General features: G+C 43.7%; 2 protein-coding genes across 3 annotated transcripts in view; both read left to right on the forward strand.

The window, feature by feature from the left end:
* The first annotated feature begins 5,888 nt into the window (after positions 1–5,888).
* Positions 5,889–11,647, forward strand: ccdc107 (coiled-coil domain containing 107). Its single transcript, XM_042318050.1, has 6 exons — positions 5,889–6,276; positions 6,569–6,795; positions 7,048–7,120; positions 8,708–8,798; positions 9,319–9,428; positions 10,757–11,647. The coding sequence occupies exons 1-6, from the start codon at positions 6,138–6,140 to the stop codon at positions 11,059–11,061; spliced, it is 945 nt and encodes a 314-aa protein (XP_042173984.1). The 5' UTR covers positions 5,889–6,137; the 3' UTR covers positions 11,062–11,647.
* Positions 11,648–23,155: 11,508 nt separating this feature from the next.
* Positions 23,156–27,119, forward strand: part of kcnc2 (potassium voltage-gated channel, Shaw-related subfamily, member 2) — a 72,765-nt gene continuing 68,801 nt past the window's right edge. Inside the window, exon 1 of one of the 2 annotated variants that reach the window (XM_042318051.1) lies at positions 23,156–24,494. In XM_042318051.1, coding sequence (XP_042173985.1) covers positions 23,943–24,494 — 552 coding nt within the window. In that variant the 5' untranslated portion in view covers positions 23,156–23,942. The remainder of the gene's footprint in view (positions 24,495–27,119) is intronic. The other variant, XM_042318052.1, reaches the window with a different exon arrangement.

The following is a 27,119-nucleotide window of genomic DNA, read 5'->3' on the forward strand; positions in this document are numbered from 1 at the left end:
TAGTGAGGGCTCTTCGATACGGCACGGTACTGTCTTTCCAAGCTAGTCGGAAGACTTCCAGTTTGATGTAGCAGCAGGCTCTTCGATACTGCACGGTACTGTCTTTCCAAGCTAGTCGGAAGACTTCCAGTTTGGTGTAGCAGCAGTGAGGGCTCTTCGATACTGCACGGTACTGTCTTTCCAAGCTAGTCGGAAGACTTCCAGTTTGGTGTAGCAGCAGTGAGATCTCTTCGATACTGCACGGTACTGTCTTTCCAAGCTAGTCGGAAGACTTCCAGTTTGGTGTAGCAGCAGTGAGGGCTCTTCGATACTGCACGGTACTGTCTTTCCAAGCTAGTTGGAAGACTTCCAGTTTGGTGTAGCAGCAGTGAGGGCTCTTCGATACGGCACGGTACTGTCTTTCCAAGCTAGTCGGAAGACTTCCAGTTTGGTGTAGCAGTAGTGAGGGCTCTTCGATACTGCACGGTACTGTCTTTCCAAGCTAGTTGGAAGACTTCCAGTTTGGTGTAGCAGTAGTGAGGGCTCTTCGATACTGCACGGTACTGTCTTTCCAAGCTCCAAGGAAGACTTCCAGTTTGGTGTGGCGCCATTTCCGTTCCAATTTTCTGGACGCTTGCTTTAGAGCTCGGGTATTTTCTGTATACCAGGGAGCTAGTTTCTTATGACAAATGTTTTTAGTTTTTAGGGGTGCAACTGTATTGCGCAAGGTTAAATTGAGTTCCTCAGTTAGGTGTTTAACTGATTTTTGTCCTCTGACTTCCTTGGGTAGGCAGAGGGAGTCTGGAAGGGCATGAAGGAATCTTTGGGTTGTCTGAGAATTTTTAACACGACTTTTGATGCTCCTTGGTTGGTGTCTGAGAAGATTATTTGTTGCGATTGCAAACGTAATAAAATGGTGGTCCGATAGTCCAGGATTATGAGGAAAAACATTAAGATCCACAACATTTATTCCATGGGACAAAATTAGGTCCAGAGTATGACTGTGACAGTGAGTAGGTCCAGAGACATGTTGGATAAAACGCACTGAGTCGATGATGGCTCCGATAGCCTTTTGGAATGGGTCTGTGGACTTTTCCATGTGAATATTAAAATCACCAAAAATTGGAATATTATCTGCTATGACTACAAGGTCCGATAGGAATTCAGGGAACTCAGTGAGGAACGCTGTATATGGCCCAGGAGGCCTGTAAACAGTAGTTATAAAAAGTGATTGAGTAGGCTGCATAGATTTCATGACTAGAAGCTCAAATGATGAAAACTCAAATTTTATTTCGTAAATGTTAGCAACACCTCCGCCTTTGCAGCATGCGCGGGGTATATGGTCACTAGTGTAACCAGGAGGTGAGGCCAGGAAGTGAGAAATCTGAAGTTTGTTGTTTTTCAAGTCTTAGCCTATCGAATATACAGTGTCTGTGGGGTCATATTGCACTTCCTAAGGCTTCCACTAGATGTCAACAGTGTTTAGAACCTTGTTTGATGCTTCTACTATAAAGGAGGGGGTAATGGGAGCTGAATGAGTCAGTGGTCTGCCATAGTGCCATGAGCTGGTGACGCGCTTTCACGTGAAAGTTAGCTTGCGTTCCATTGCAATTCTACAGACAAAGGAATTCTCCGGTTGGAACATTATTATAAGATTTATGATAAAAACATCATAAAGATTGATTCTATACATCGTCTCACATGTTTCTACGAACTGTAATATGACTTTTCTTCTGAACTTTCGCCTGGACCTGCCTGCATGTCGTGAGTTTGGATTTGTGAACTGAACGTCCTAACAAAAGGAGTTATTTGGACATAAATGATGGACTTTATCGAACAAATCGAACATTTATTGTGGAGCTGAGATTCCTGGGAGTGCATTCTGATGAAGATCATCAAAGGGAAGTGAATATTTATAATGCTATTTCTGACTTCTGTTGACTCCAACATGGCAGATATCTGCATGGCTCTTGATTTGTTGTCTGAGCGCTGTACTCAGATTATTGTATGGTTTGCTTTTTCTGTGAAGTTTTTTTAAAATCTGACACAGCGGTTGCATGTGTCACATATGCTAGTATTGGTAACAGCATAGCTGATGAGGCGGCCAAATTGGCTGCTTTCCGTTGTCACACACATGCATTCTATTTGTGTCATCTGAAACGAATGATCTTGAGAAACAACAGCAGTCTGATATTCTCAATCACCAAGTGTGGAGGGAGAGAGGGTGTGCTCTTTGTCCTAGGTCTGGCTTATGGCTGCATCTTTTGTCTGACATGCCCTGTTTACCATCAACCATGATCTCTACTATTTGCCGATTGGCTCATGGAGTGGGCCATTCGTCAAGGGGGGATATGAAGGAGAAGATTTCGGCCCAATGGTTTTGCCCGGATTTGAATCAGCACGTAAAACAGTTAATTTACCGTTGTGTGACATGTTTGTTATATAACAGACAAGGGAACTCCACTACAACCAGGGAAGTTCCCCACTCCAAAAGGACCTTTTGTCCACCTTGCTATGAATTTCATAGACATGGTAGAGTGAAAACAAAGAAAGAGATACTGCCTGGTGATAATTGACAGGTTCACCAGGTGGGTGGAAACATTTCTCACTACCAATTGTGTTGCGCGAACAGTTGCAAAATTGCTAGTCAGGGAAATCATAACCAGGTTCGGAGTGCTTGAGGTTTTGTCTGCAGACAATGGCACCCATCTCATAGGAGATGTGGTTGCCCAAGTGGCCAAAATGATGGGTGTTGACCAGAAGTTCGTGTCCATCTAACAACCGGTGAGTAACAGGAGTTACTGAGAGGGCTAATCAGACCCTGAAAGGCTCCCTTGCCAAACTATTCCATTCCACAGGAATTGTCCTTATGAAAATGCGCAGCAGCCTTAACAAAGGTATTGGGTGTACACCTTATGAAATGTTAACAAGACGACCAATGAACACCCCAGGGGTGAGACCTATGACTGACCGACAGACATAACTGAGGCACAGTGTGATCACATTGAGTACATGAAAGAATTAACTTCTATTGTCAGTTTTCTCCACTCTCACACTAGGAAAGCAGCAGAACCAATCTCAGGTAAAGGATCCAGATGCTCTGACCATCTGCGTAGGAGACTGGGTGGAACTACGAGTCCATAAAATAAAATGGAACCAGCCAAGATGGATGGGACCCTTCCAGGTGACCATGGCAACACCGACTTCAATCCGGGTAGCAGAGAGGTCCTGCTGGCATCATCTCTCCCACTGCAAGCATCTCCCAAAGTGGAAGCCATGGATGAGCGACTGGACAGAAGCAGAGGGCCCAGACCAAAAGGCCGGAAAGAAAGATGAAAAAGAAGGCTCTAGCCAAAGTGCAGAAGAAGGAGACATCATTTCACACTCACACTGAGGTTCTGTAACTAGGAGGCAGAGACTACACCGGGTCTGGTGGTTTGTTTTCCTCATCGTCCTTTCCATGGGTCTCCTTGTTGGCGCAGCCACAGGTCCCCCTGGGTGATCTGAGGAAAACAACAAATGGATACAAATGGTGAGAAAAATTGGAAATCAGAGTAAGAGGCCAGGAACCCAGGTTTTAGTGTTTAGAAAGCCTACATCAACCACTGAACTGTTCGGGAGTCAGGTTGAGCTTATGAGAAGGACGGAGTTTGAATGTGGGTTTTTATACTTTATGCAGAGAGGTAATGAGAAACAACCTACTAGGCGAAGGAAGACCACAGGACTGTCCTTTGGGAGAAGAACTGAGAGGTTAGCCGGGGAACATGGGACACATGTATGTTGGGGTGGTCACAAGAAGGGAGCAAACTTACCTAATGTGGTAGAAGGAAGCAGGCAGATCCCTCTATGGCCTAGAACTCGCCTCGGGAGAAGTGAGTCAGTCTTCACGGTAAGAACTACCCACTCTGTAAAGTGTAATTATCCCAGCAGGCACCCGTGGATAGAATTGTTAGGAAATGGAGGCTTGAGCATCAATCCCATACTGACCTCCCTAAGCCCGAAATCAACCCCTGCTCTGTGTCTTTGTTCCAGGGTGTGTTGAGGGGTGCTGTCCATCCTCCCAGGCCATAGTGCACCAGCAGATAGGGTCAAAGTAGTGGAATGGGGCAGTGTGTTTTTCATGAGTGTAGGTGGTGGTGTCTCGGGCTATATTTCACTTTCTTAGAGGAAGAGGACTACTGAAGGTAATAATATTTTTTAAATAATAACGCACCGTGCAATGATTTCCAAGATTTTACTGAGTTACAGTTCATATAAGGAAATCAGTCAATTGAAATAAATAAATTAGGCCCTAATCTATGGATTTCACATGACTGGGGATACAGACATGCATCTGTTGGTCACAGATACCTTTTGTTTTAAAGCCATGGGCGTGGATCAGAGAACCAATCTGTTGTGACCACAATTTGCCTCATGCAGCACAACACATCTCATTCGCATCGAGTTGATCAGGATGTTGATTGTGGCCTGTGGAATGTTGTCCAACTCCTCTTCAATGGCTGTGTGAAGTTCAGCTTCCAGGAATTGTGTACTGATCCTTGTGATATGGGTCCGTGCAGTGTGATGCTGTGATGATTGTGATGATGAGGTGATGGCAGCAGATGAATGGCATGGTAATACACTGGTGGAAAACCTACCCAATTGACATACTTGAGTAAAAGTAAAGATACCTTAATAGAAAATGACTCAAGTTAGAGTGAGTCACCCAGTAAAATACTACTTGAGTAAAAGCTTTTAAAAGCATTTGGTTTTAAATATACTTAAGAATCAAAAGTAAATGTAATTGCTAAAATATACTTAATTATCAAAAGTAAAAGTACAAATGATTTCAAATTCCTTATAATTAGCATACGGCACCGTTAGTGTTATTTTTATTTCCTGGAAGCCAGGGGCACACTCCAACACTCAGACATCATTTACAAATGAAGTGTGTTCAGTAAGTCCGCCAGATCAGAGCAGTAGGGATGACTAGGGAGGTTCTCTTGATAAGCGTGTGAATTGGACCCCTTTCCTGTCCTGCTAAGCATTCAAAATGTAACGAGTACTTTTGGGTGTCAGGGAAAATGTATGGAGTAAAAAGTACATTTCTTTAGAAATGTAGTTAAGTAAAAATATAAATAGTAAAGTACAGATACCCCCCCAAAACTACTTAAGTAATACTTTAAAGTATTTTTACTTAAGTAATTTACAGCAGTGCGACAATGGGCCTCAGGATCTCGTCACGGTACCTCTGTGCATCAAAATTGCAATCGATAAAATGCCATTGCTTAAGCTTAAGCCTGTCCATACCTTCACCCCACCTTCACCATGGTGCACTTTGTTAACAACATCCACAAACCCCTCACCCACACGACGCCATACACATGGTCTGCAGTTGTGAGGCCGGTTGGACATACTGACAAATTCTCTAAAACGATGTTGGAGGCGACTTATGGTAGAGAAATTTACTTTCAATTATCTGGCAACATCTCTGGTGGACATTCCCGCAGTCAGCATGCCAATTGCACACTCCCTCAAAACTTGAGACATTTGTGGCATGTTTTGTGTGACAAAACAGCACATTTTAGAGTGGCCTTTTATTTTCCCCAGCACAAGGTGCACTAGTGTATTGATCATGTTGTTTAATCAGCTTATTGATATGCCATACCTGTCGGGTGGATGGATTATCTTGGCAAAGGAGAAACCCCTCCTCTGTTCACTAACAGAGTTTTAAACAAATGTGTGCACAAAATTTGAGAAACTTTTTGTGCTTATGGAACATTTCTGGGATCTTATTTCAGCTCATGAAACATGGGACCAACACTTTACATGTTGCATATATATTTGTATCCGAATAGATAGACCGTGACTGGCCTCACACTCCAGTACAATAGGTGGCGGTGTATAGACCTAGAAGTTGGATGCGATCCGTCAACCAAATCCTGAAGAAGATGACGACGAAGAAAAAGAAGAAGCAGCTGTTTATCCTCAGTCAGCACGGTTCATATTTACCTCAATAGTCAGCACAAGATTTACGTGGTTTTCAGCTTGAAATGGCAATGAGTCAGTTTCCCTTCTGCGTAATAGCCTAGAAACGCTAAAGGTTCGGTGTTGCACGTCTGGACCAAAGGCTCCGGTTGTTTTCGTCGCTGTTCTGGTGCTTTACGGTGCAGAAGGAAATGGTTTTCTCATCGTCCCAGCAAGTGGTGGTCGCATTTACGGCGGTGTTGTTTGCGTTTGTGGTGTTCCCTAGAATGTTCGGCGTAGGATCCGGAGCGAAGGAAACAAGAGGTTTTGATGCACGCTACAACAGAAAAGGTAGCATGCATTTTAAAATAGTTTTTGAATTGGCAATGGGACTGCACCGTCATATTGTGTAGGCCTAGCCTATGCAATGTTTTGCTCCTGCCATGGTATATTTGTTTAGTAGCCTAACGTTTTACTATGTTCAAAATTGTCAAACGTATTTAAAACAAGATATGTCTATTTGCAAAAGTATGCAATATCGTAGCCTCTTAAGGATTTCGCAATAAGACAAATGTCATGAATAGGCCTGTTCATCAACATAATCATCACCATTGTCTTCTAATTCTCTCATGTTATTTCTCAGCGGGTCCAGGACCAGGTGCAGTGAGAGGGCAGCCGGTCAACAAGAACACTGCTGGCTCCATGAGCAAAGCACAGACCCTGGAGAACATGCAGCAGATGAAGGTGATGATGGAGCAGGAGATGAAGGGTGACAAATACAAAACCAACAGCAACAAGGGCTACGTGTTCACGCTGATGCCGCTCTACGCCATCGGAGTCGGCCTCTTTGCAGCGTACAAATTTCTGAAGGTATAGGCTGGAGCAGGAATTCCACCACTGAAAAATATTGTAGCAGTGATGATTGTGATGGGGTTGCTTGGGGATATCTAAACAGGCATGCGTGCAAATGCCTACACAGACAGAGAGAGAGAGCTGGATTGGAGTAGATTGCTAATCAGAGCAAACGTGATTGTGGTGAACTATGGTAATACTGTCAGTCTGAGCCTGAGTGGACTAAACACACATACGGCTCAGACTTTTGATATCTCCCTTCTCTCTAAGATCAAGTCTGCAGATGACTCCCAAGCCCAAAAGAACAAGGATGCCAAAGGTCCCAAGAAGTCGGAGGAGACAGGTGTGTTGTGTCCATGTGGTGTGCCACAAGGGTCTGTTTGCATACCTTTGTTCATCTTACCCATCATGCAGATGCTTTTTTTACAGGGTTTTACAGGGTGGCTTTCACTTTCCATAGAGAATCAGCTGTTTGTTTTACATGGTGGCTTTGTCTCTCTCCATAGAGAATCAGCTGTTTGTTTTACATGGTGGCTTTGTCTCTTTCTATAGAGAATCAGCTGTTTGTTTTACATGGTGGCTTTCACTTTCTATAGAGAATCAGCTGTTTGTTTTACATGGTGGCTTTGTCTCTCTCCATAGAGAATCAGCTGTTTGTTTTACATGGTGGCTTTGTCTCTTTCTATAGAGAATCAGCTGTTTGTTTTACATGGTGGCTTTGTCTCTCTCCATAGAGAATCAGCTGTTTGTTTTACATGGTGGCTTTGTCTCTTTCTATAGAGAATCAGCTGTTTGTTTTACATGGTGGCTTTGTCTCTCTCCATAGAGAATCAGCTGTTTGTTTTACATGGTGGCTTTGTCTCTTTCTATAGAGAATCAGCTGTTTGTTTTACATGGTGGCTTTGTCTCTCTCCATAGAGAATCAGCTGTTTGTTTTACATGGTGGCTTTGTCTCTCTCCATAGAGAATCAGCTGTTTGTTTTACATGGTGGCTTTGTCTCTCTCCATAGAGAATCAGCTGTTTGTTTTACATGGTGGCTTTGTCTCTCTCCATAGAGAATCAGCTGTTTGTTTTACATGGTGGCTTTGTCTCTTTCTATAGAGAATCAGCTGTTTGTTTTACATGGTGGCTTTGTCTCTCTCCATAGAGAATCAGCTGTTTGTTTTACATGGTGGCTTTGTCTCTCTCTATAGAGAATCAGCTGTTTGTTTTACATGGTGGCTTTGTCTCTCTCCATAGAGAATCAGCTGTTTGTTTTACATGGTGGCTTTGTCTCTCTCCATAGAGAATCAGCTGTTTGTTTTACATGGTGGCTTTGTCTCTCTCCATAGAGAATCAGCTGTTTGTTTTACATGGTGGCTTTGTCTCTTTCTATAGAGAATCAGCTGTTTGTTTTACATGGTGGCTTTGTCTCTCTCTATAGAGAATCAGCTGTTTGTTTTACATGGTGGCTTTGTCTCTCTCTATAGAGAATCAGCTGTTTGTTTTACATGGTGGCTTTGTCTCTCTCCATAGAGAATCAGCTGTTTGTTTTACATGGTGGCTTTGTCTCTCTCTATAGAGAATCAGCTGTTTGTTTTACATGGTGGCTTTGTCTCTCTCCATAGAGAATCAGCTGTTTGTTTTACATGGTGGCTTTGTCTCTCTCCATAGAGAATCAGCTGTTTGTTTTACATGGTGGCTTTGTCTCTTTCTATAGAGAATCAGCTGTTTGTTTTACATGGTGGCTTTGTCTCTCTCCATAGAGAATCAGCTGTTTGTTTTACATGGTGGCTTTGTCTCTTTCTATAGAGAATCAGCTGTTTGTTTTACATGGTGGCTTTGTCTCTTTCTATAGAGAATCAGCTGTTTGTTTTACATGGTGGCTTTGTCTCTTTCTATAGAGAATCAGCTGTTTGTTTTACATGGTGGCTTTGTCTCTTTCCATAGAGAATCAGCTTACAGAGCTGGAGCAGCGGCTAGCGCAAACAGAGAAGATGCTCAACTCCATTCTGACCCAACTGGACCCATTGACAAGTTGGTAAGTAAGCCAACTGACCCATAAACCACGGAGCTCCGGTGTGTCTTCTGTTTCTGTGGAATATTACTCTGTAAATAACACCCCATGTCTGTCGTGATTAAGACCAGTCTATCCTGACCAGGTAGTAATAGCAGTTATTAGGGGATGTTGCATGGTCTTGATAAACTGTTGACACTTGACCCTGCTGAATCTAAGAGCGTTTATGGTAATGGGACTCTGGGGTGTGTTGACCAGGCACCAAATGGGAGATAGTGTCTTACCGACGCACATTTCTGTATCAACTGGGTGTTGGGTGAAGTGGCCCCTAGGGCCTAGACGTCGATTTTTGAGTCTGTTTCGCATTTCCCCGACTAATGGTTAAGGTTAGGATTGGGGAAGCTGATCCTAGATCTGTACCTAGAGAAACTTCACCCCGGAGCTATGAACTGAACCTACGAAGGGCAAGCGGTCAGGGACTGCGTTTCCCAGAGTTCTGTCCTCAGTGACCCCGCTCTCTCCTGGCCATTTCGCTCCTCTCCAGTGTCAAGTCTGTGGCCCAGGAACAGAAGAACGAGATCATGTCCCAACTCCAGTCCATCCGCCACCTGATGAAGAAGAGAGGCATGGACTGTCCACCCCTTAACATTGAAGGTATGTGGCCCCACCTCCTGCTGGGACATGTTCATTAGGCACCAAATGGAAGAATATAGACAAAACTACTTTGGGTTTCATTTATCAAAGGTTTGTAAAAAAGAACACACAAAAAAGACTAAACCTTATGTTCTACAAGTTTTCCCGCTATGGTTGGTATTTACACAGTTTCCTGTCGAGGTCAAATATGTATCTCCACAAACATCTCAGACTCTGCCTCCACACAACTTCTTGTGGTTGAAGAATTGTATTGCAAGCAAATATTGTAATTTTGTGGAAGCTGCGTTGCTTGGTGACACCGGAATTACTGTAATTACTAACAATGCTGATAAACACAAAGCGTAATGATAAAACAGATTTTCCGTTGGTAAGGAGATCACTGGGCTTGTATGTTTATTATGCAAATCAATCATATTACAGGACATCTGTCCTTTTCTGACATGAATGGTTTACTCCTGCTACTATACGACAAATATTTACCATTCAATAGGTCAAGCTTCCTGACAGGAAATAGACCAGCAGCCTAGACTATTTCAAGTATTTAACAGTAGGCTATGGAGTATTACCGTGCAGGAGTGTGACCTCATAACATATTTAATCTCTGAGCCTATACCAAGGCAGGAGATATTGATGAACAAAATATTGAACAACAGTTGGTCTTTTGTGTTGAAGCAGTGTGGGCTGTAGCACTTAGTTTAACATTTCTCAAATAGACAGTCAATCTTGCGGAAATCGCAGCCAGAGTTTGGGTCTCGCCTGTTTAGTTTAAAAAAGTCACTGTAAAAAGATTAAAACATTCTGCCAACACCTCCACAATTTGTTGCGTATGCAAATTATAGGATCTCCACGTGCCCAGAATTTAGTTTGAAATTCAGCACAATTGATAAATGAGGCCCCTGGATAAAAGTAAACTTTTGTTTTCCGTTGCAACAAAAAAATACAAATTTTAAATGTTCTCTGTCTTGTTCCCTATTTTATATTACTCTGGTTTTCTTGGTATGGTATCTAAAAATGGGCCAGGTTGGAGCACCGCTCTCTCCTGAATGGTTTGGCATTCAGCTCCAAAAAGTAACTTTCTGACTCTTTTTATTTTATTTTTTTTATATATTTTTATTTTACAGTGAACAAATGTGTATGGAATTTTTTTGGGGGTGCAAAATTAAATTAACTTTATTTGTCTTGGGGGAAATGAGTTGGGCAGCAAGAGTCACACACCCCATCATACATAATCCACATGAGCAGTACTGACATCATGACTCAAACACACCCATCCTGAAATGGGGTGACTATGGCGTATGGTCGCAACATTTCCCTTTTCCGTCTTTCAGAGCCGCAGTGCGAGAGGAACCTGGATGACCTCATCGAGTCTCTGGCAGCCCACGGCGACACCTCGCCAGAGGTGGTTGCTCCTGCGGAAGACGATCAAAGTGGTGTGGTGAAAGAGGAGGAGCCAGTCCACCAGCAGCACCACCCTGAATCCAAGGATGAGCACTCAGTGACCGACGCTGAGGAGGAGGACATGCCCTCCTTGGAGGATTATTGTGAGACAAACATTGAGGACATAGGCCAAGCCCAGAACATTCCAGAAGAAATGCCTACAACTGGGCTCAGACGACGCAACAGGCTGGAATGAACAGAAAAAAGGGGGTTGTTTTAAACTGTACATGAATAAAGCCATACATGCATTTCCTCATTCTTAATGGCACTACTGCAGTCTGTTCAGTAATGCTCTTGCTTTTGGCTCGCAGTTGAATAAGAAAGGGCAGCTATCAATGTGAAAGAATTTTGTCCAAGGTTGTGTGTGATGAAGGTGATTTTTCTGTTCCATCCCTTAAAGCATAGCAGATCCCTGGCTAGGCCAATGTGTAGGGTTAGGACTTACTCCTGACAAATAAAATCCCCAGAAGCCTAACTCCATATAACATTTGACTTAGGTCTGGAGGTTTTCCTTGTCAGGCCCCAAGTATGAGGCCTGAGTTTTCCATCCTTGAACCAAACATTAGTATGTAAGGTACCTGTAAATGTGTTTTCATCACGTGATGCTGCTTGGAAACCCTGTACATCATTATATGCTGCCATCTTTTAGAAGCGGTCATTTCGGCCCTAACTATCAAGACCTCAGTGTGTTATGCAATCTTGCAACTGCCATCCGTATGTCATAGAATAGTCAAAATAATTAAAAAAAAAAAGTCAAACATAGTTAACTATAAATAGCTACATTTAGTTTTTCTACTACGTTCTGGAGTCTACAAGTGCAAGCTTGTGACGTTTGGCTTGTGGTATGATTTGCTTGTTTTCCGACATCTTATGCATGTGTTTTTCTCTGCAACTGATCTTGAATGTCCTGGTGGATAAAACTGCATGTGTTCTCTTACTAGAGGGAGATGCAGGACAATCATGAATGTATTGATGATGTAGTCTAAATCATGCCTCTCCAACCCTGTTCCTGGAGAGCTACTGTCCAGTGGGTTTCTCTATAACCCTGTTCCCGGAGAGCTACTGTCCAGTGGGTTTCTCTATAACCCTGTTCCTGGAGAGCTACTGTCCAGTGGGTTTCTCTATAACCCTGTTCCTGGAGAGCTACTGTCCAGTGGGTTTCTCTATAACCCTGTTCCTGGAGAGCTACTGTCCAGTGGGTTTCTCTATAACCCTGTTCCTGGAGAGCTACTGTCCACTGGGTTTCTCTATAACCCTGTTCCTGGAGAGCTACTGTCCACTGGGTTTCTCTATAACCCTGTTCCTGGAGAGCTACTGTCCACTGGGTTTCTCTATAACCCTGTTCCTGGAGAGCTACTGTCCACTGGGTTTCTCTATAACCCTGTTCCTGGAGAGCTACTGTCCACTGGGTTTCTCTATAACCCTGTTCCCGGAGAGCTACTGTCCACTGGGTTTCTCTATAACCCTGTTCCCGGAGAGCTACTGTCCACTGGGTTTTCTATAACCCTATAACCCTGTTCCTGAGAGCTACTGTCCACTGGGTTTCTATAACCCTGTTCCCTGGAGAGCTACTGTCCACTGGGTTTCTCTATAACCCTGTTCCTGGAGAGCTACTGTCCACTGGGTTTCTCTATAACCCTGTTCCTGGAGAGCTACTGTCCACTGGGTTTCTCTATAACCCTGTTCCCGGAGAGCTACTGTCCACTGGGTTTCTCTATAACCCTGTTCCCGGAGAGCTACTGTCCACTGGGTTTCTCTATAACCCTGTTCCCGGAGAGCTACTGTCCACTGGGTTTCTCTATAACCCTGTTCCTGGAGAGCTACTGTCCACTGGGTTTCTCTATAACCCTGTTCCTGGAGAGCTACTGTCCATAACCCTGTTCCTGGAGAGAGAGCTACTGTCCACTGGGTTTCTCTATAACCCTGTTCCTGGAGAGCTACTGTCCACTGGGTTTCTCTATAACCCTGTTCCTGGAGAGCTACTGTCCACTGGGTTTCTCTATAACCCTGTTCCTGGAGAGCTACTGTCCACTGGGTTTCTCTATAACCCTGTTCCTGGAGAGCTACTGTCCACTGGGCTATAACCCTGTTCCCACTGTCCTGGGTTTCCTGGAGAGCTCTATAACCCTGTTCCTGGAGAGCTACTGTCCAGTGGGTTTCTCTATAACCCTGTTCCTGGAGAGCTACTGTCCACTGGGTTTCTCTATAACCCTGTTCCTGGAGAGCTACTGTCCACTGGGTTTCTCTATAACCCTGTTCCTGGAGAGCTACTGTCCACTGGGTTTCTCTATAACCCTGTTCCTGGAGAGCTACTGTCCACCCTGTTCCTGTTCCTGGAGAGCTACTGTCCACTGGGTTTCTCTATAACCCTGTTCCTGGACAGCTACTGTCCACTGGGTTTCTCTATAACCCTGTTCCTGGACAGCTACTGTCCACTGGGTTTCTCTATAACCCTGTTCCTGGACAGCTACTGTCCACTGGGTTTCTCTATAACCCTGTTCCTGGACAGCTACTGTCCACTGGGTTTCTCTATAACCCTGTTCCCGGACAGCTACTGTCCACTGGGTTTCTCTAACCCTGTTCCTGGAGAGCTACCCTGTTAACCCTGGAGAGCTACTGTCCAGTGGGTTTCTCTATAACCCTGTTCCTGGAGAGCTACTGTCCAGTGGGTTTCTCTATAACCCTGTTCCTGGAGAGCTACTGTCCAGTGGGTTTCTCTATAACCCTGTTCCTGGAGAGCTACTGTCCAGTGGGTTTCTCTATAACCCTGTTCCTGGAGAGCTACTGTCCACCCTGTTGGGCTACTGTCCAGTGGGTTTCTCTATAACCCTGTTCCTGGAGAGCTACTGTCCAGTGGGTTTCTCTATAACCCTGTTCCTGGAGAGCTACTGTCCACTGGGTTTCTCTATAACCCTGTTCCTGGACAGCTACTGTCCACTGGGTTTCTCTATAACCCTGTTCCTGGACAGCTACTGTCCACTGGGTTTCTCTATAACCCTGTTCCTGGACAGCTACTGTCCACTGGGTTTCTCTATAACCCTGTTCCTGGAGAGCTACTGTCCACTGGGTTTCTCTATAACCCTGTTCCCGGAGAGCTACTGTCCACTGGGTTTCTCTCCAACCCTAATCTAGCACACGTGTTCCTAATAATTAGCTGGTTGATTAGGGGAATCCAGTTAGTTATAACGGGTTTGTGGGAACCTACCGGAGGGTAGCTCTTCAGGAGCAGAGTTGGAGAGCCCTGGTCTGAATTAATTTGCGTTTGTCCAGTTATGTAGTTCAGATTAAGCACGATATGTGTATTTAGCAACACAAACATGCATTCTGCTCTGTTTTATATTTGTTTCCTTTTTAAGTATTTTATGTGATCTATCGTTGACTGTAGTTAACACAGAAGTTAGCCTCTGGTTAGAACCAACCCAGTGAAATTACAGGATAGAACAGATATCAAATGATCTCATTGGTTTTGTCTTAAATTGCACCCTACCTCTTCCCTATATAGTAGGCCTCTGGTCAAAAGTAGGGAATATGGTGACATGATCTGTGTAGTAATACTGTACCAGCAATCAAATAATCACGTTAGTGTAGAAATGCTGTACCACAAGACTTTTCAAAACACTGACAAATATCTTGTCTTGTGATAACTATAGCTTTGGAGCAAATGTTTAGCGAACACACAATTCATATATCTGGAAACTATAGAAACACTGCGATGTTTGTCTCCTGTTTGAGAGGTCATTTGTCGGCTAACTCTATTTATTTTGTGTAGCTGTGCTCTTGGGAATAACTGAGGAATGTTGAAAGATGGGAGAAAATGTTCCACTCCTTACTAGAAAATAAAGGTGCTATGTGGCAACCTTTTTTGTGTGAATATTTACTCCATTTCATGAATCTATTTGATGGATTGATTTGATTTCAAATCTAATTTTATTTGTCACATACACATGGTTAGCAGATGTTAATGCGAGTGTAGCGAAATGCTTGTGCTTCTAGTTCCAACAATGCAGTAATAAGCAACGAGTAATCTAACCTAACAATTCCAAAACTACTACCTTATACACACAAGTGTAAGGGGATAAAGAATATGTACTGAACAGCATAGGCAAGATGCAGTAGATGGTATCGAGTACAGTATATACATATGAGATGAGTAATGTAGGGTATGTAAACATAAGTGGCATAGTTTAAAGTGGCTAGTGATACATGTATTACATAAAGATGGCAAGATGTAGTAGATGATATTGAGTACAGTATAGTATATACATATGAGATGAGTAATGTAGGGTATGTAAACATATTAAGTGGCATTGTTTAAAGTTGCTAGTGATACATTTTTTACATCAATTTCCATTATTAAAGTGAGCTGGAGTTGAGTCAGTATGTTGGCAGCAGCCCCTCAATGTTAGTGGTGGCTGTTTAACAGTCTGATGGCCTTGAGATAGAAGCTGTTTTTCAGTCTCTCGGTCCCTGCTTTGATGCACCTGTACTGACCTCGCCTTCTGGATGATAGCGGGGATGAACAGGTAGTAGCTCGGGTTGTTGTTGTCCTTGATCTTTATGGCCTTCCTGTGACATCGGGTGGTGTAGGTGTCCTGGAGGGCAGGTAGTTTGCACCCGGTGATGTGTTGTGAGGACCTCACTACCCTCTGGAGAGCCTTGCGGTTGTGGGCAGAGCAGTTGCCGTACCAGGCGGTGATACAGCACGACAGGATGCTCTCGATTGTGCATCTGTAGAAGTTTGTGAGTGCTTTTGGTGTCAAGCCAAATTTCTTCAACCTCCTGAGGTTGAAGAGGTGCTGCTGCGCCTTCTTCACAACGCTGTCTGTGTGGGTGGACCAATTCAGTTTGTCCGTTATGTGTTCGCCGAGGAACTTAAAACTTACCTCCCTCTCCACTACTGTCCCGTCGATGTGGATAGGGGGGTGCTCCCTCTGCTGTTTCCTGAAGTCCACAATCATCTCCTTTTGTTTTGTTGACGTTGAGTGTGAGGTTATTTTTCCTGACACCACACTCCTAGCGACCTCACCTACTCCCTGTAGGCCATCTCGTTGTTGTTGGTAATCAAGCCTACTACTGTTGTGTCGTCCGCAAACTTGATGATTGAGTTGGAGGCAGGCATGGCCACGCAGTCGTGGGTGAACAGGGAGTGCAGGAGAGGGCTCAGAATGCACCCTTGTGGGGCCCCAGTGTTGAGGATCAGTGGAGTGGAGATGTCACTACCTGGGGGCGGCCCGTCAGGAAGTCCAGTACCCAGTTGCACAGGGCGGGGTCGAGACCCAGGGTCTCGAGCTTGATGACGAGTTTGGAGGGTACTATGGTGTTAAATGCTGAGCTGAAGTCGATGAACAGCATTCTCATATAGGTATTCCTCTTGTCCAGATGGGTTAGGGCAGTGTGCAGTGTGGTTGCGATTGCATCGTCTGTGGACCTATTGGGGCGGTAAGCAAATTGGAGTGGGTCTAGGGTGTCATGTAGTGTGGAGGTGATATGGTCCTTGACTAGTCTCTCAAAGAACTTCATGATGACGGAAGTGAGTGCTACGGGGCGGTAGTCGTTTAGCTCAGTTACCTTAGCTTTCTTGGGAACAGGGACAATGGTGGCCCTCTTGAAGCATGTGGGAACAGCAGACTGGGATAAGGATTGATTGAATATGTCCGTAAACACACCAGCCAGCTGGTCTGCACATGCTCTGAGGACGCGGCTGGGGATGCCGTCTGGGCCTGCAGCCTTGCGAGGGTTAACACGTTTAAATGATTTGCAGTATCATTCATACCTGAAGGCGGACTTGTGGTTGAATGAGCTAAGCACAATAGAGCTTTAAGTAAAACACCAACCCACAGCAGGCAGTGGATATCTACTGCTATAATTACACTGAGAAAAGAGCAGACTGCACTGTGTGTAATGTTCCTCTGTATACAGAAGATGGCGGTAGAGGAACACAATACTTCAACGCAATTCCCCAGCAGAATCTTATTCAGACGCTCAATACTTTTAGACCTGCTTCTATCTGAGCAAATTCAAAATGTCAGTTCAAATGTAAAACATCACAAATAGTCTGACCGTTGTCTTTATATAACAGTATATGCCTCTAACCAGACACTGTTATCCAAAGAAACTTACACTATGTGTATGTGATTCCCTGCAGGAATTGAACCCACAACCTAATCCGGAATGTTGCTTCCTTCATGCTCTTACCAACTGAGCTGTATAGCAGTCAGAACCGCATTGCCTTGACTGAATGTCAGACAAACACTTCAAAAATAATTGACCAGATGTTTCAGCAAGAGGGAAGACATTTTTTAAGAAACGTTAAAATCCCTAAATAAGATCCTGAAGCTATATTAGCTAGACATGTACTGTATACTTGTAGCTTAACTGTGAAGGTTCACAGTCATTCACCACAAATTAATATACCTCTTTTAATTAGCCGAACGCACCTCAGTTTCCATCTAATCAGGTCAAAATTTACCCCAGAGATTCAACCGACTGTCACTGCAATACCCGAGCTTGTCAATTAGTTAAATAAACTTAAATTACACTCAGTGGCAGCAAAGGGAGTCCTTTCACACGTAAGCAGTGCTATGATACCAGGGTCGTGTTCATCAGGCACCAAATGTTTTGAGTTATGCCATATTGAACACAACCCTGCGGTTCTGCTTGTTGTGGTCCTCTTTTCCACACCCACTAAACCCTATTAAGGAAAATACAGGTTAATAGTGCAACCGAGGTCATTTGAAATGTAGGGTTCAAATCACTTTCCAAACTTGAATAATGCATATGAATATGCTGTTTAGCCTAAGGCTGTGTTTACACAGCCACCCTAAGAACCCAAAACTGATTTTCATCCTATATCCAGTCTATTTTTCTGAAAGTCCACACCCAGATTTACATGTGACCCATTTGTGACCCACACCCAGATTTGCGTATTCACACGGATGTAGCCTCTGAACAGCACACCGATGCAATGTTAATTTTACATGTTGGGGTGGTTGTCATGGTAACAGAAGGTACTGTGCAAAAAAAGCACACAAAAGAACACTTCAGAGCAAAAACATCTGATCTGAGCTTCTAGACAGAGTTCGCATATGGAGGATGGGCTTTGTATCAGGATTGGTGCTATAAATCAGAAGTCAAAAGATCAGATTCCATGTGTGTTTTTGTTGTTGCTGTTTACACATTAGGGAGAAGTTCAAATAGGTATCAGATATGCAAAATATCTGAATTGGGCTGCCTGTGTAAACTCAGCCTAATAGTGGCAGAAGATAAGCTATGTCACCAAACGGAAGCAAACTATACCAAAACCCTTACTAATTTGGGCTGTGTCCAGAAGTTTATTGTGATGGTTCACTCAAACTGTCTTAGTATTTGTTTGTTTAATAGTCCACTGTTAATACGATCCCAAACAGTCTTGCATGTCAGTAGTCAAGTTTTCAAGATTTATTTTAATTTTATTTTATTTCACCTTTTTTTAACCAGGTTGGCTAGTTGAGAACAAGTTCTCATTTACAACTGTGACCTGGCCAAGATAAAGCAAAGCAGTTCAACACATACAACAACACAGAGTTACACATGGAGTAACCAAACATACAATCAATAATACAGTAGAAAAAGTCTATATACAGCATGTGCAAATGAGGTCGGATAAGGGGGTGAGGCAATAAATAAGCCACGGTGGCAAAGTAATTACAATATAGCAATTAAACACTGGAATGGTAGATGTGCAGAAGATGAATGTGCAAGTAGAGATACTGGGGTGCAAAAGAGCAAGATAAATAAATAATTACAGTATGGGGATGAGGTAGATTGGATGGGCTATTTACAGATGGGCTATGTACAGGTGCAGTGATCTGTGAGCTGCTCTGACAGCTGGTGCTTAAAGCTAGTGAGGGAGGTCTACAGCTTTAGTAATAGTTGCAGTTTGTTCCAGTCATTGGCAGCAGAGAACTGGATGGAGAGGTGGCCAAAGGAAGAATTGGCTTTGGGGGTGGCCAGTGAGATATACCTGCTGGAGCGCGTGCTACGGGTGGGGGCTTCTATGGAGCACTTTCAGTAGATACAGAGCACAAATTAGATGTTGATTCGTTTTGAGTCAACTATCTGTTTAGGTACAGTTGCTCCCATATTAATTGGAGGCATAGACAACAGACACCAATTGTTTAGCCTGACGATCAGTGGTCCTGTGGGTACACAACTTTTAATCGTTATTCCTTTGTCTGCCAATTTACACTAAACCTGTAGTCTAGGACCCCTGAGACTGAGTAAAGCCCTGCACGTTTCTCAAAGGGCTGGTTTCCCAGACACCGATCAAGCCTAGTCCTGGACTAACCAATTTTTCATGGAGATTCTCAATTGACCATGTTTTTTAGTCCAGGACAAGGCTTCATCTGTATCCTGGAAAGCAGCACATGGTGTTTGCTGAAGCTCTGTGTGGTCTAAAGACACCCATTGTCTGTCTGGGTCTTGTCTTGGACAAGTTTGCAATGTAGTCTTTCCTTGATTCTTTGTGTCCTCTCTCCACCTTTATCGTGGAGGACGAACAGAGAATTGTAGATGCTTGTTCATTGGGCATCTTAAATGTCAGCAAGCTAGTCTACTGGGAGAGAGGGAGAGCAGGGAGCTCATGATCTGGGATAAAATTAGGATAGGCCGAACAGGACGGCACAAAAAGTTCATGCTGAAATGAAGGCCAGGAGGTTGTGTGTTTGTGTGTGTGTTCAGGAACACTGCATCTCAGCCTTCACAAGGTCACTTTCTCATAGTTCTGTGAAAGTGTTAGCTGATGTTTGAAAAGGCTTCATATTGGCAAGGCTTTGCCGATTCAGCAAGCTCTCAGGACTTTGTATAGAATGAATCTCTTCTTAACAGCCTTCTCTATCACAATTGTAACCAATTATCTTTCATTTTCATCCTCAGAGCCAAACTTGTCAAACTCTTTTGAACAAAATTCATTTTTTTGATTAGGCTAATATCCATGAAAACCTTTTTAGTTTCCTGACTATAATAATGTCTTTGGTCAAATGGGAGTAGCTTACAGTGAACAAAACATACTAGTGGTCCTTATGCTGGACGTGAGCCATGTTACAATTCCCATCAAGTGTGTTAACCCTGTCGGCGCGATGTGTATGGTGTTTGCCTTTCAAGCCAGCGAACTTTCAAGCCAGCTTCCATACCCTGCAGTTTGCTATGCTGGTGTCAGAAGTGGGATGGCGGCTTTGAAGCCATCGGAGAGCACAGCCCGGATGTGTGAGGAGGCTGAGCAGTCGAAGCACGGGGAGGTGCCTTCCCTTTCGGAGGGGGCAGTGTAGTGATCCTCGCTATATATGAGCCATGTCACAATTCCCACCAAGTGGCTTAAACCTTTTGGCGCAATGAGTGTTTGCTTTTCACGCCAGCGACCCGGGTTCACTTCCCTGCCCTGCCATTCGCTTACAATACTATGTCTCCTTGCTCTTGAAGAAAGTGTCTTGTTGCCATAGCTCCTTGACAAATGATAAATGTTATCTAAGTGCTGCTATCTGTTCTGTTTTTGTATCAGGCCTGATTTGACACATTCAGACTAGTGCCATTTGAATTTGTCTTAGTCGATTTGCCCCGAAAAGATTCATTTGTCTGAACTGTGTAAAATAAGCTGTGAGTACCACACAATGGAAGGTCAAACATTAGCCATTAAGCTAAGCTAGCTGAAGGGTATTTTTTAGGAAATGTCTCTACTCATACGAACCCCCTCCTAGTTTTATAAAAATGTAATCTTTCTGAAAGATTTTCATTATATTGTTTATATTATCTGCTTGAGTTCTAGTTGATTCAGATGAACTATATCCATGATATAGTTATTAGGCCTACTAGACAGAGAGGGTGGGTAGACTCTACCTATATCCATGATATAGTTATTAGGCCTGCTAGACAGAGAGGGTGGGTAGACTCTACCTATATCCATGATATAGTTATTAGGCCTGCTAGACAGAGAGGGTGGGTAGACTCTACCTATATCCATGATATAGTTATTAGGCCTACTAGACAGAGAGGGTGGGTAGACTCTACCTATATCCGTGATATAGTTATTAGGCCTACTAGACAGAGAGGGTGGGTAGACTCTACCTATATCCATGATATAGTTATTAGGCCAACTAGACAGAGAGGGTGGGTAGACTCTACCTATATCCATGATATAGTTATTAGGCCTACTAGACAGAGAGGGTGGGTAGACTCTACCTATATCCATGATATAGTTATTAGGCCTACTAGACAGAGAGGGTGGGTAGACTCTACCTATATCCATGATATAGTTATTAGGCCAACTAGACAGAGAGGGTGGGTAGACTCTACCTATATCCGTGATATAGTTATTAGGCCTACTAGACAGAGAGGGTAGGTAGACTCTACCTATATCCATGATATAGTTATTAGGCCAACTAGACAGAGAGGGTGGGTAGACTCTACCTATATCCGTGATATAGTTATTAGGCCTACTAGACAGAGAGGGTGGGTAGACTCTACCTATATCCATGATATAGTTATTAGGCCTACTAGACAGAGAGGGTGGGTAAGACTCTACCTATATCCGTGATATAGTTATTAGGCCTACTAGACAGAGAGGGTGGGTAGACCAGAGACATATATTTAAAGAGTTTGGACATTGTGCTTTCTGCATCTAAATGTGCCTCTGTGGTAGACTATGGCTTAAAATATGAAACAATTATTGTGTAAAAATTGAACTTGCACTTGAACCCAAATGCATTCAAACCCAGGCTGCAAGAACCCTCCCTGGACAAATGGCCATACAGATCTACATGGCTGATTTGGGCAGCCTAGGAACCACCTTGGCTCTCTGAAACTTATTTTTTACCCTTCACTTCCCGATAAAGATCAGCTCTCTGGCAGTCTGGCTGTTCTATTTTTAGCAAAGAGCTGTGGGAGAGGGGGGAAATAGATAGGTGCTGCTGGTTGTTTTGGTTCTTGTATTGGTCATGTGGAAGTATACCTCCCACTGGGCACACACTGGTTGAATCAACGTTGTTTCCATGTCATTTCAATGAAATTACATTGAACCAACATATGGATTAGACATTGAATTGGCATCTGTGCCCAGTGAGCTGATTATTGGGAAAGACCTTTTCAGTCCACATGTACTGAGGGACATAATGTTGCATGATGAATGGCTCCCAATAGTACTAAACAAAACGCCATTAAAACACACGGTTAAACTGCTCTGATCAGAGCCATCTCACAGATTGAGGCTATTTTGAGAAAAAGCCTAGTTCTTTTTTTTTCTCCTTTTCTATTTACAGCCCACTTGTATATGTAGGCTATAGCCTACTCTTCTCATTGGCTACGATTTGTAAATTGTAATCTAACATATTTAAAACAAATAAACTTTGAATGGGAGTGGAGTTTTCCCCTTTGTAGATGAGAAATTAGTTTTCATTACTGTTCAATCAGAGCGTGGCCCGTTTTCACTGCATGTACATTGGGGAATAGGATGCGCATAATTATAGCTATCCTCCTCTCAAGGCCTCATCGCGTTGATTGAGCTGCGCTGAGCACATCAAATGAGACTCGCTCTCTAGTGCCACCCAACCAAGTGTAGACATTCAAAGAGATGTCACATTTTAGGCTTGAGTGCCTTGATTTCACGATGTCTTTATTTTGTTTATTTTCCGCATTGGCTAATTCCCAGCACTTTAGTAGCGTATAGGCCTATAGCTATTGCGTTAGTACACAGGCCTATGAGTTATGTTACTCCAAAAAGGGTTCTATGCTTGCTTCTTATATGGCAACACTTAAGGTTCTGTATAGAACCGAAAATGGTTCCATATAGAAGCATTGCGTTCCATATAGGCTTCCATATTGGGTTCTATTTGGAACCAAAATAAAAAATGATGGTTAAATCCAGAACCGTTTTTTCTAACAGTGTTTTGTGGCCGATCTATTCAATACATTAACCAGAGAGAGAGACACACTGACCTGACCAGTTCTGTTCTGCTCTTGGCAACTGGTCCGAATCACGAGTTATTATGAGAATGTAATTGATAGCCTATGTTGCTCGAATTAAACCACTCAGCATGCCTTGTAAGCTAAATCAACGTGTTGAAATAGAACCCAACAAATGGAACCTAAAGTTGAACTGTTTTCCTGCGGTTGCTGATGTCACAGATGTAAGGTGCTGAAAGGACAGCTCCCTCACTTTGAAAGCGCATCTCGCGTCAGTGTGAAACTAGATCGAAGATAATTCCTATAAATAATTACACTATGAAATGTAGGACCACACTCTGTGATGGAAATAGAACGGGATCCACATGAGACATGTTTCTCAGTCAAGCAATCTGACCTGTTGAGAACACTCACGTTCAACATCTTATTTCGGCGAATCATAAAAGCTGAAAAAGTTGCACTAGATATTCGTTGGCACAGATTTGAACTATTTTGATTGCCAATCCAAATGTAATGAGTGATCGTTGCTACAGAGCAACATGAGCACGTGTGAGAGGATCGCTAGTAACACGGACGCTCACACACACTATAGCAACAGACAACCTGTGTGCAGAAAGGGAGAGGGTGTGCCCTTGACTTCGTTTCTCGTCAAAGACTCACATTTCGTAGAGAACCATATCCAGGTTTGCTTACTTGCTATTCACCACGGCATTGTCATGACTTTAACGAAAAGGGCACAGAGCTCAAGGTTACAAATCAATAATTGGAATGGTTTCGTTTGACTTCACCTGTCCAAGTGTGGAGCGGAGAAGAGAGTCAAGACACCCCCAAGGCACACATCACCAGCGCTGCCTGTGCTTGGAGCTACTGGCTGACAGATCCTTCGCATAAGGAGGAACTAGAGGGAGTCTGACAAGCGATAAGATCCTCTCTTCCAAATCACCAACAACGATGAGATTGGTAAAGCACCTTCACCAAGCGTAATGAGAGCTCCAGGCGGAATCTGGAGTGGCTGCTCTAAGCTGAATCCAAAAAGGTTTTCGTGAGATTTTCTAACCCAACTGGGTGTGTACAGCACCGTGCCCGCTGTTACTCTGGACTGCACTCGATATACCTTATTTACCAAGTCATGTCTTATACAGAGCGATGGGTAAGTTCGACGACAACGAGAGGATAATCCTCAACGTTGGGGGAACCAGGCACGAGACGTACAAGAACACGCTGAGGACACTGCCGGGGACTCGGCTGGCCCTTCTTGCCTCCGATTCTGACATCGAGTCCGTTTTGGATCAGCTGCAACAAGTCCCCGGCTTCATAGAGTACAACACGCGGAACAACGAATACTTTTTTGACCGCCACCCAGGGGTATTCGCTTATGTCCTTAACTACTATCGAACCGGGAAACTCCATTGCCCAGCAGATGTTTGTGGTCCGCTGTTCGAGGAAGAGCTGTCCTTCTGGGGAATCGATGAGACGGACGTGGAGCCTTGCTGCTGGATGACCTATCGCAAACACAGGGACGCCGAGGAGGCGCTCGATGTGTTCGACATAAACGTTGACAATGGAGACGACGACGAAGAGACGGGGAAAAGACTCGGCATTGAGGACGTGGTTGATCCTAATATCAGCCGCTGGAAAAAGTGGCGACCTGTGATTTGGAATCTATTTGAGGATCCCTATTCTTCCAGAGCGGCCAGGGTAAGAGCGCGCGCTGGTGTGGAGAGCTCACATAACAGTCCATGCACAACAAGTTCCCCCGATTCCTTCTTTGCACAGAAAAGTCTAATTACATTAGACATCAATTCCTTCTAATAAAATAACAATTATTACACAAATATAACATACATTATTAACATTTTAAATTCGTTGTAAGGGACATAGGTTGTCTGTTTATTCACATTTCAGTGTGCATCAAATATGATTTCCCCACGACTGCTTTCATAATGACCTTTTAAACTTGAATATAGTTCAAATAATTAAACTCGATATTTTTCCTCTTTTTGTCATACACAAGCATGCATTTAAACATATCAATGCACTATACTTGTGGTGCGTAAATACATATTTAAGTTAAGCTACACTACCTGTCCATGATAATGAGAATCAAGTAGAAATATTTCACGAATTAGATTACTGTTTTTTTTCTGATACCACCAAATTCGTTTTTTTCTTCGTTCGGTTGGGTTTGTTCGATATTGAGCATGCCATATAATAGATGGGTGATGGAATGGTCCATCGCTCAACATAAATAGGCTAATGTAAAACCTGTGGTTAGCCACACCACCATATTCCCAAATTGTACCATTTATCTGCAATCCTATACCAGAAACATGACGTATTTGGCCTTAAGCCTACTTTTACGAACATGTTTCGGGCGGTTATTTATTTAAAATTATTAATTCATTTCAAAATATAAGTTTAACATATCAATTCATTTGAAATGTTTACCGCAATAACTCTCGACATGAGCCTAAATTCGATCAGTGCAACAATGTAAACACTAAAACATGACCTTGAATTGATTGCTTTTGATTGAAATGCTCATGGGCGATTTTACACGTTGGAGTGAGACGTGCCCCGCATATTAATAGCCTGTGTGAGAAAGTATTTCAGAATATTTACGTATCGCAGAGGACATTAGACTAATTGTCACTTACAATTCTCTTTTGCATACTTGGTTATCTATAATTTATTTGTTGTTGTTTTAAGTCGAATTCTATATATTGCTGTCAATCATTTGTTCATTGTACACCTGGCAAACGTGTCTTCTCTTACTGAAATGTTAGGGTGAGCCTCCGACATATCTACCTACCGTATCCATGCCAACTGTATGCTCACATGACCAGTGAAGGACTAGTGTTTACTGGCATGCAGTTTTGCTCAATAGGCAGTAAGTAACTATCTCATTGGCCGACTGGCTGTGGAGTCAGCGCTCCAGAGGCTCCTGGCCACTGTCATGTCACAATGTATACCCCATCATTTACAGAGTCTAAAATGACCTCCTGTCTCATCTCCCTCCTGCCTAAACGGCCTTGTTTATATCCAGCTCATCTCTCACTAGTAGGAGGCCCATTAATAGCATCTCCCTGGGGAGATTGTGCTGTTGATGGTGCCTTGAAACAGACAGGGCTGTCTTGGGCTAATAGAATAATGAAGCCAGGGCCTGTATCCACAAAGCTTGTCACTCAGAGTAGGAGTGCTGATCTAGGATCAGATCCCCACTGCCCATGTAATAATTTTCCATTATGATCTAAAAGGCACAACTGATCCTAGATCCATGCTGGGCTAAAGGCTAGCGCTACCGCTTACAATGAACGGGACATGGACATGGACTCATGAAATAAATCCAGCTACGACCTCTGACGAGAGACATCAAACATGCAAATAGACAATATAGCAGGAAGGTGTAATCCTAATTCACCGGCTACGACGTTCGTTGTATGCGGTAGTGTTTGCAGACGATAACAGATTACAAAGGGAAACCCTGCCATGAGCTGTCCAGCGATACAGAACTCCCAAACGAGCTAAAGGCCTTTTATGCTCGCTTCGAGGAATATAACACTGTGCCTTGCGTGAAAGCCCCTGTTTTTCCATATGACTGTGTGATCTCGCTTTGCATGGCCGATGTGAGCAAAACGTTAAACCAGGTTAACAACCATAAGGCCGCCAGGCCAGATGGAATACCAGGGTGTGTTCTCAAAGCATGCGCAGACCAGCTGGCAGGTGTTTTCACAGACATTTTCAATCTCTCCTTGTCCCAGTCTGTAATCCCAACATCATTTTAACTGACCACCTTGTCCCTGTTCCCAAGAGCTCCAAGGTAACCTGCCTAAGTGCCTGTAGCACATCACATCTGTAATTATGAAGTGCTTTGAAAGGCTGGTCATGTCACACATCAACATCATCATCCCAGACACCTTAGACCCACTCCAATTCACATACCGTCCCAACAGATCCACAGATGACACAATCTCAATTGCTCTTCAACACTGCCCTCTCCCACCTGGGCAAGAGGGGAAATAACTATGTGAGATTGCTGTTCATAGACTACAGCTCAGCGTTCAACATAATAGTCCCCTCCAAGCTCATCACCAAGTTTGGGCCCCTGGGACGGAACCCTTCCCTCTGCAACTAGATCCTGGACATTCTGACGGGCCTGCCCCAGGTGGTGAGGGTAGGCAACAACACCTCTGCCACGCTGACCCTCAACACGAGGCCCCTCAGGGGTGTGTGCTTAGTCCCCTCATGTACTTCCTGTTCACCCACGACTGCGTGGCCGTGCATGACTTCAACACCATCATCATGAGTCAGCCTACACGGAGG

Source organism: Oncorhynchus tshawytscha, unplaced genomic scaffold (genome assembly GCF_018296145.1).
Source record: "Oncorhynchus tshawytscha isolate Ot180627B unplaced genomic scaffold, Otsh_v2.0 Un_scaffold_10343_pilon_pilon, whole genome shotgun sequence".
NCBI lineage: Eukaryota > Metazoa > Chordata > Actinopteri > Salmoniformes > Salmonidae > Oncorhynchus > Oncorhynchus tshawytscha.

What these genes read in the sequence shown, in the direction of transcription:
- ccdc107 (XM_042318050.1), top strand. Translation starts at nt 6,138, where the DNA reads ATGGTTTTCTCATCGTCCCAGCAAGTGGTGGTCGCATTTACGGCGGTG. An exon ending in TGCACGCTACAACAGAAAAG is followed by an intron (nt 6,277 to 6,568) that starts GTAGCATGCATT and finishes GTTATTTCTCAG; the next exon opens with CGGGTCCAGGACCAGGTGCA. An exon ending in TCCACCCCTTAACATTGAAG is followed by an intron (nt 9,429 to 10,756) that starts GTATGTGGCCCC and finishes TCCGTCTTTCAG; the next exon opens with AGCCGCAGTGCGAGAGGAAC.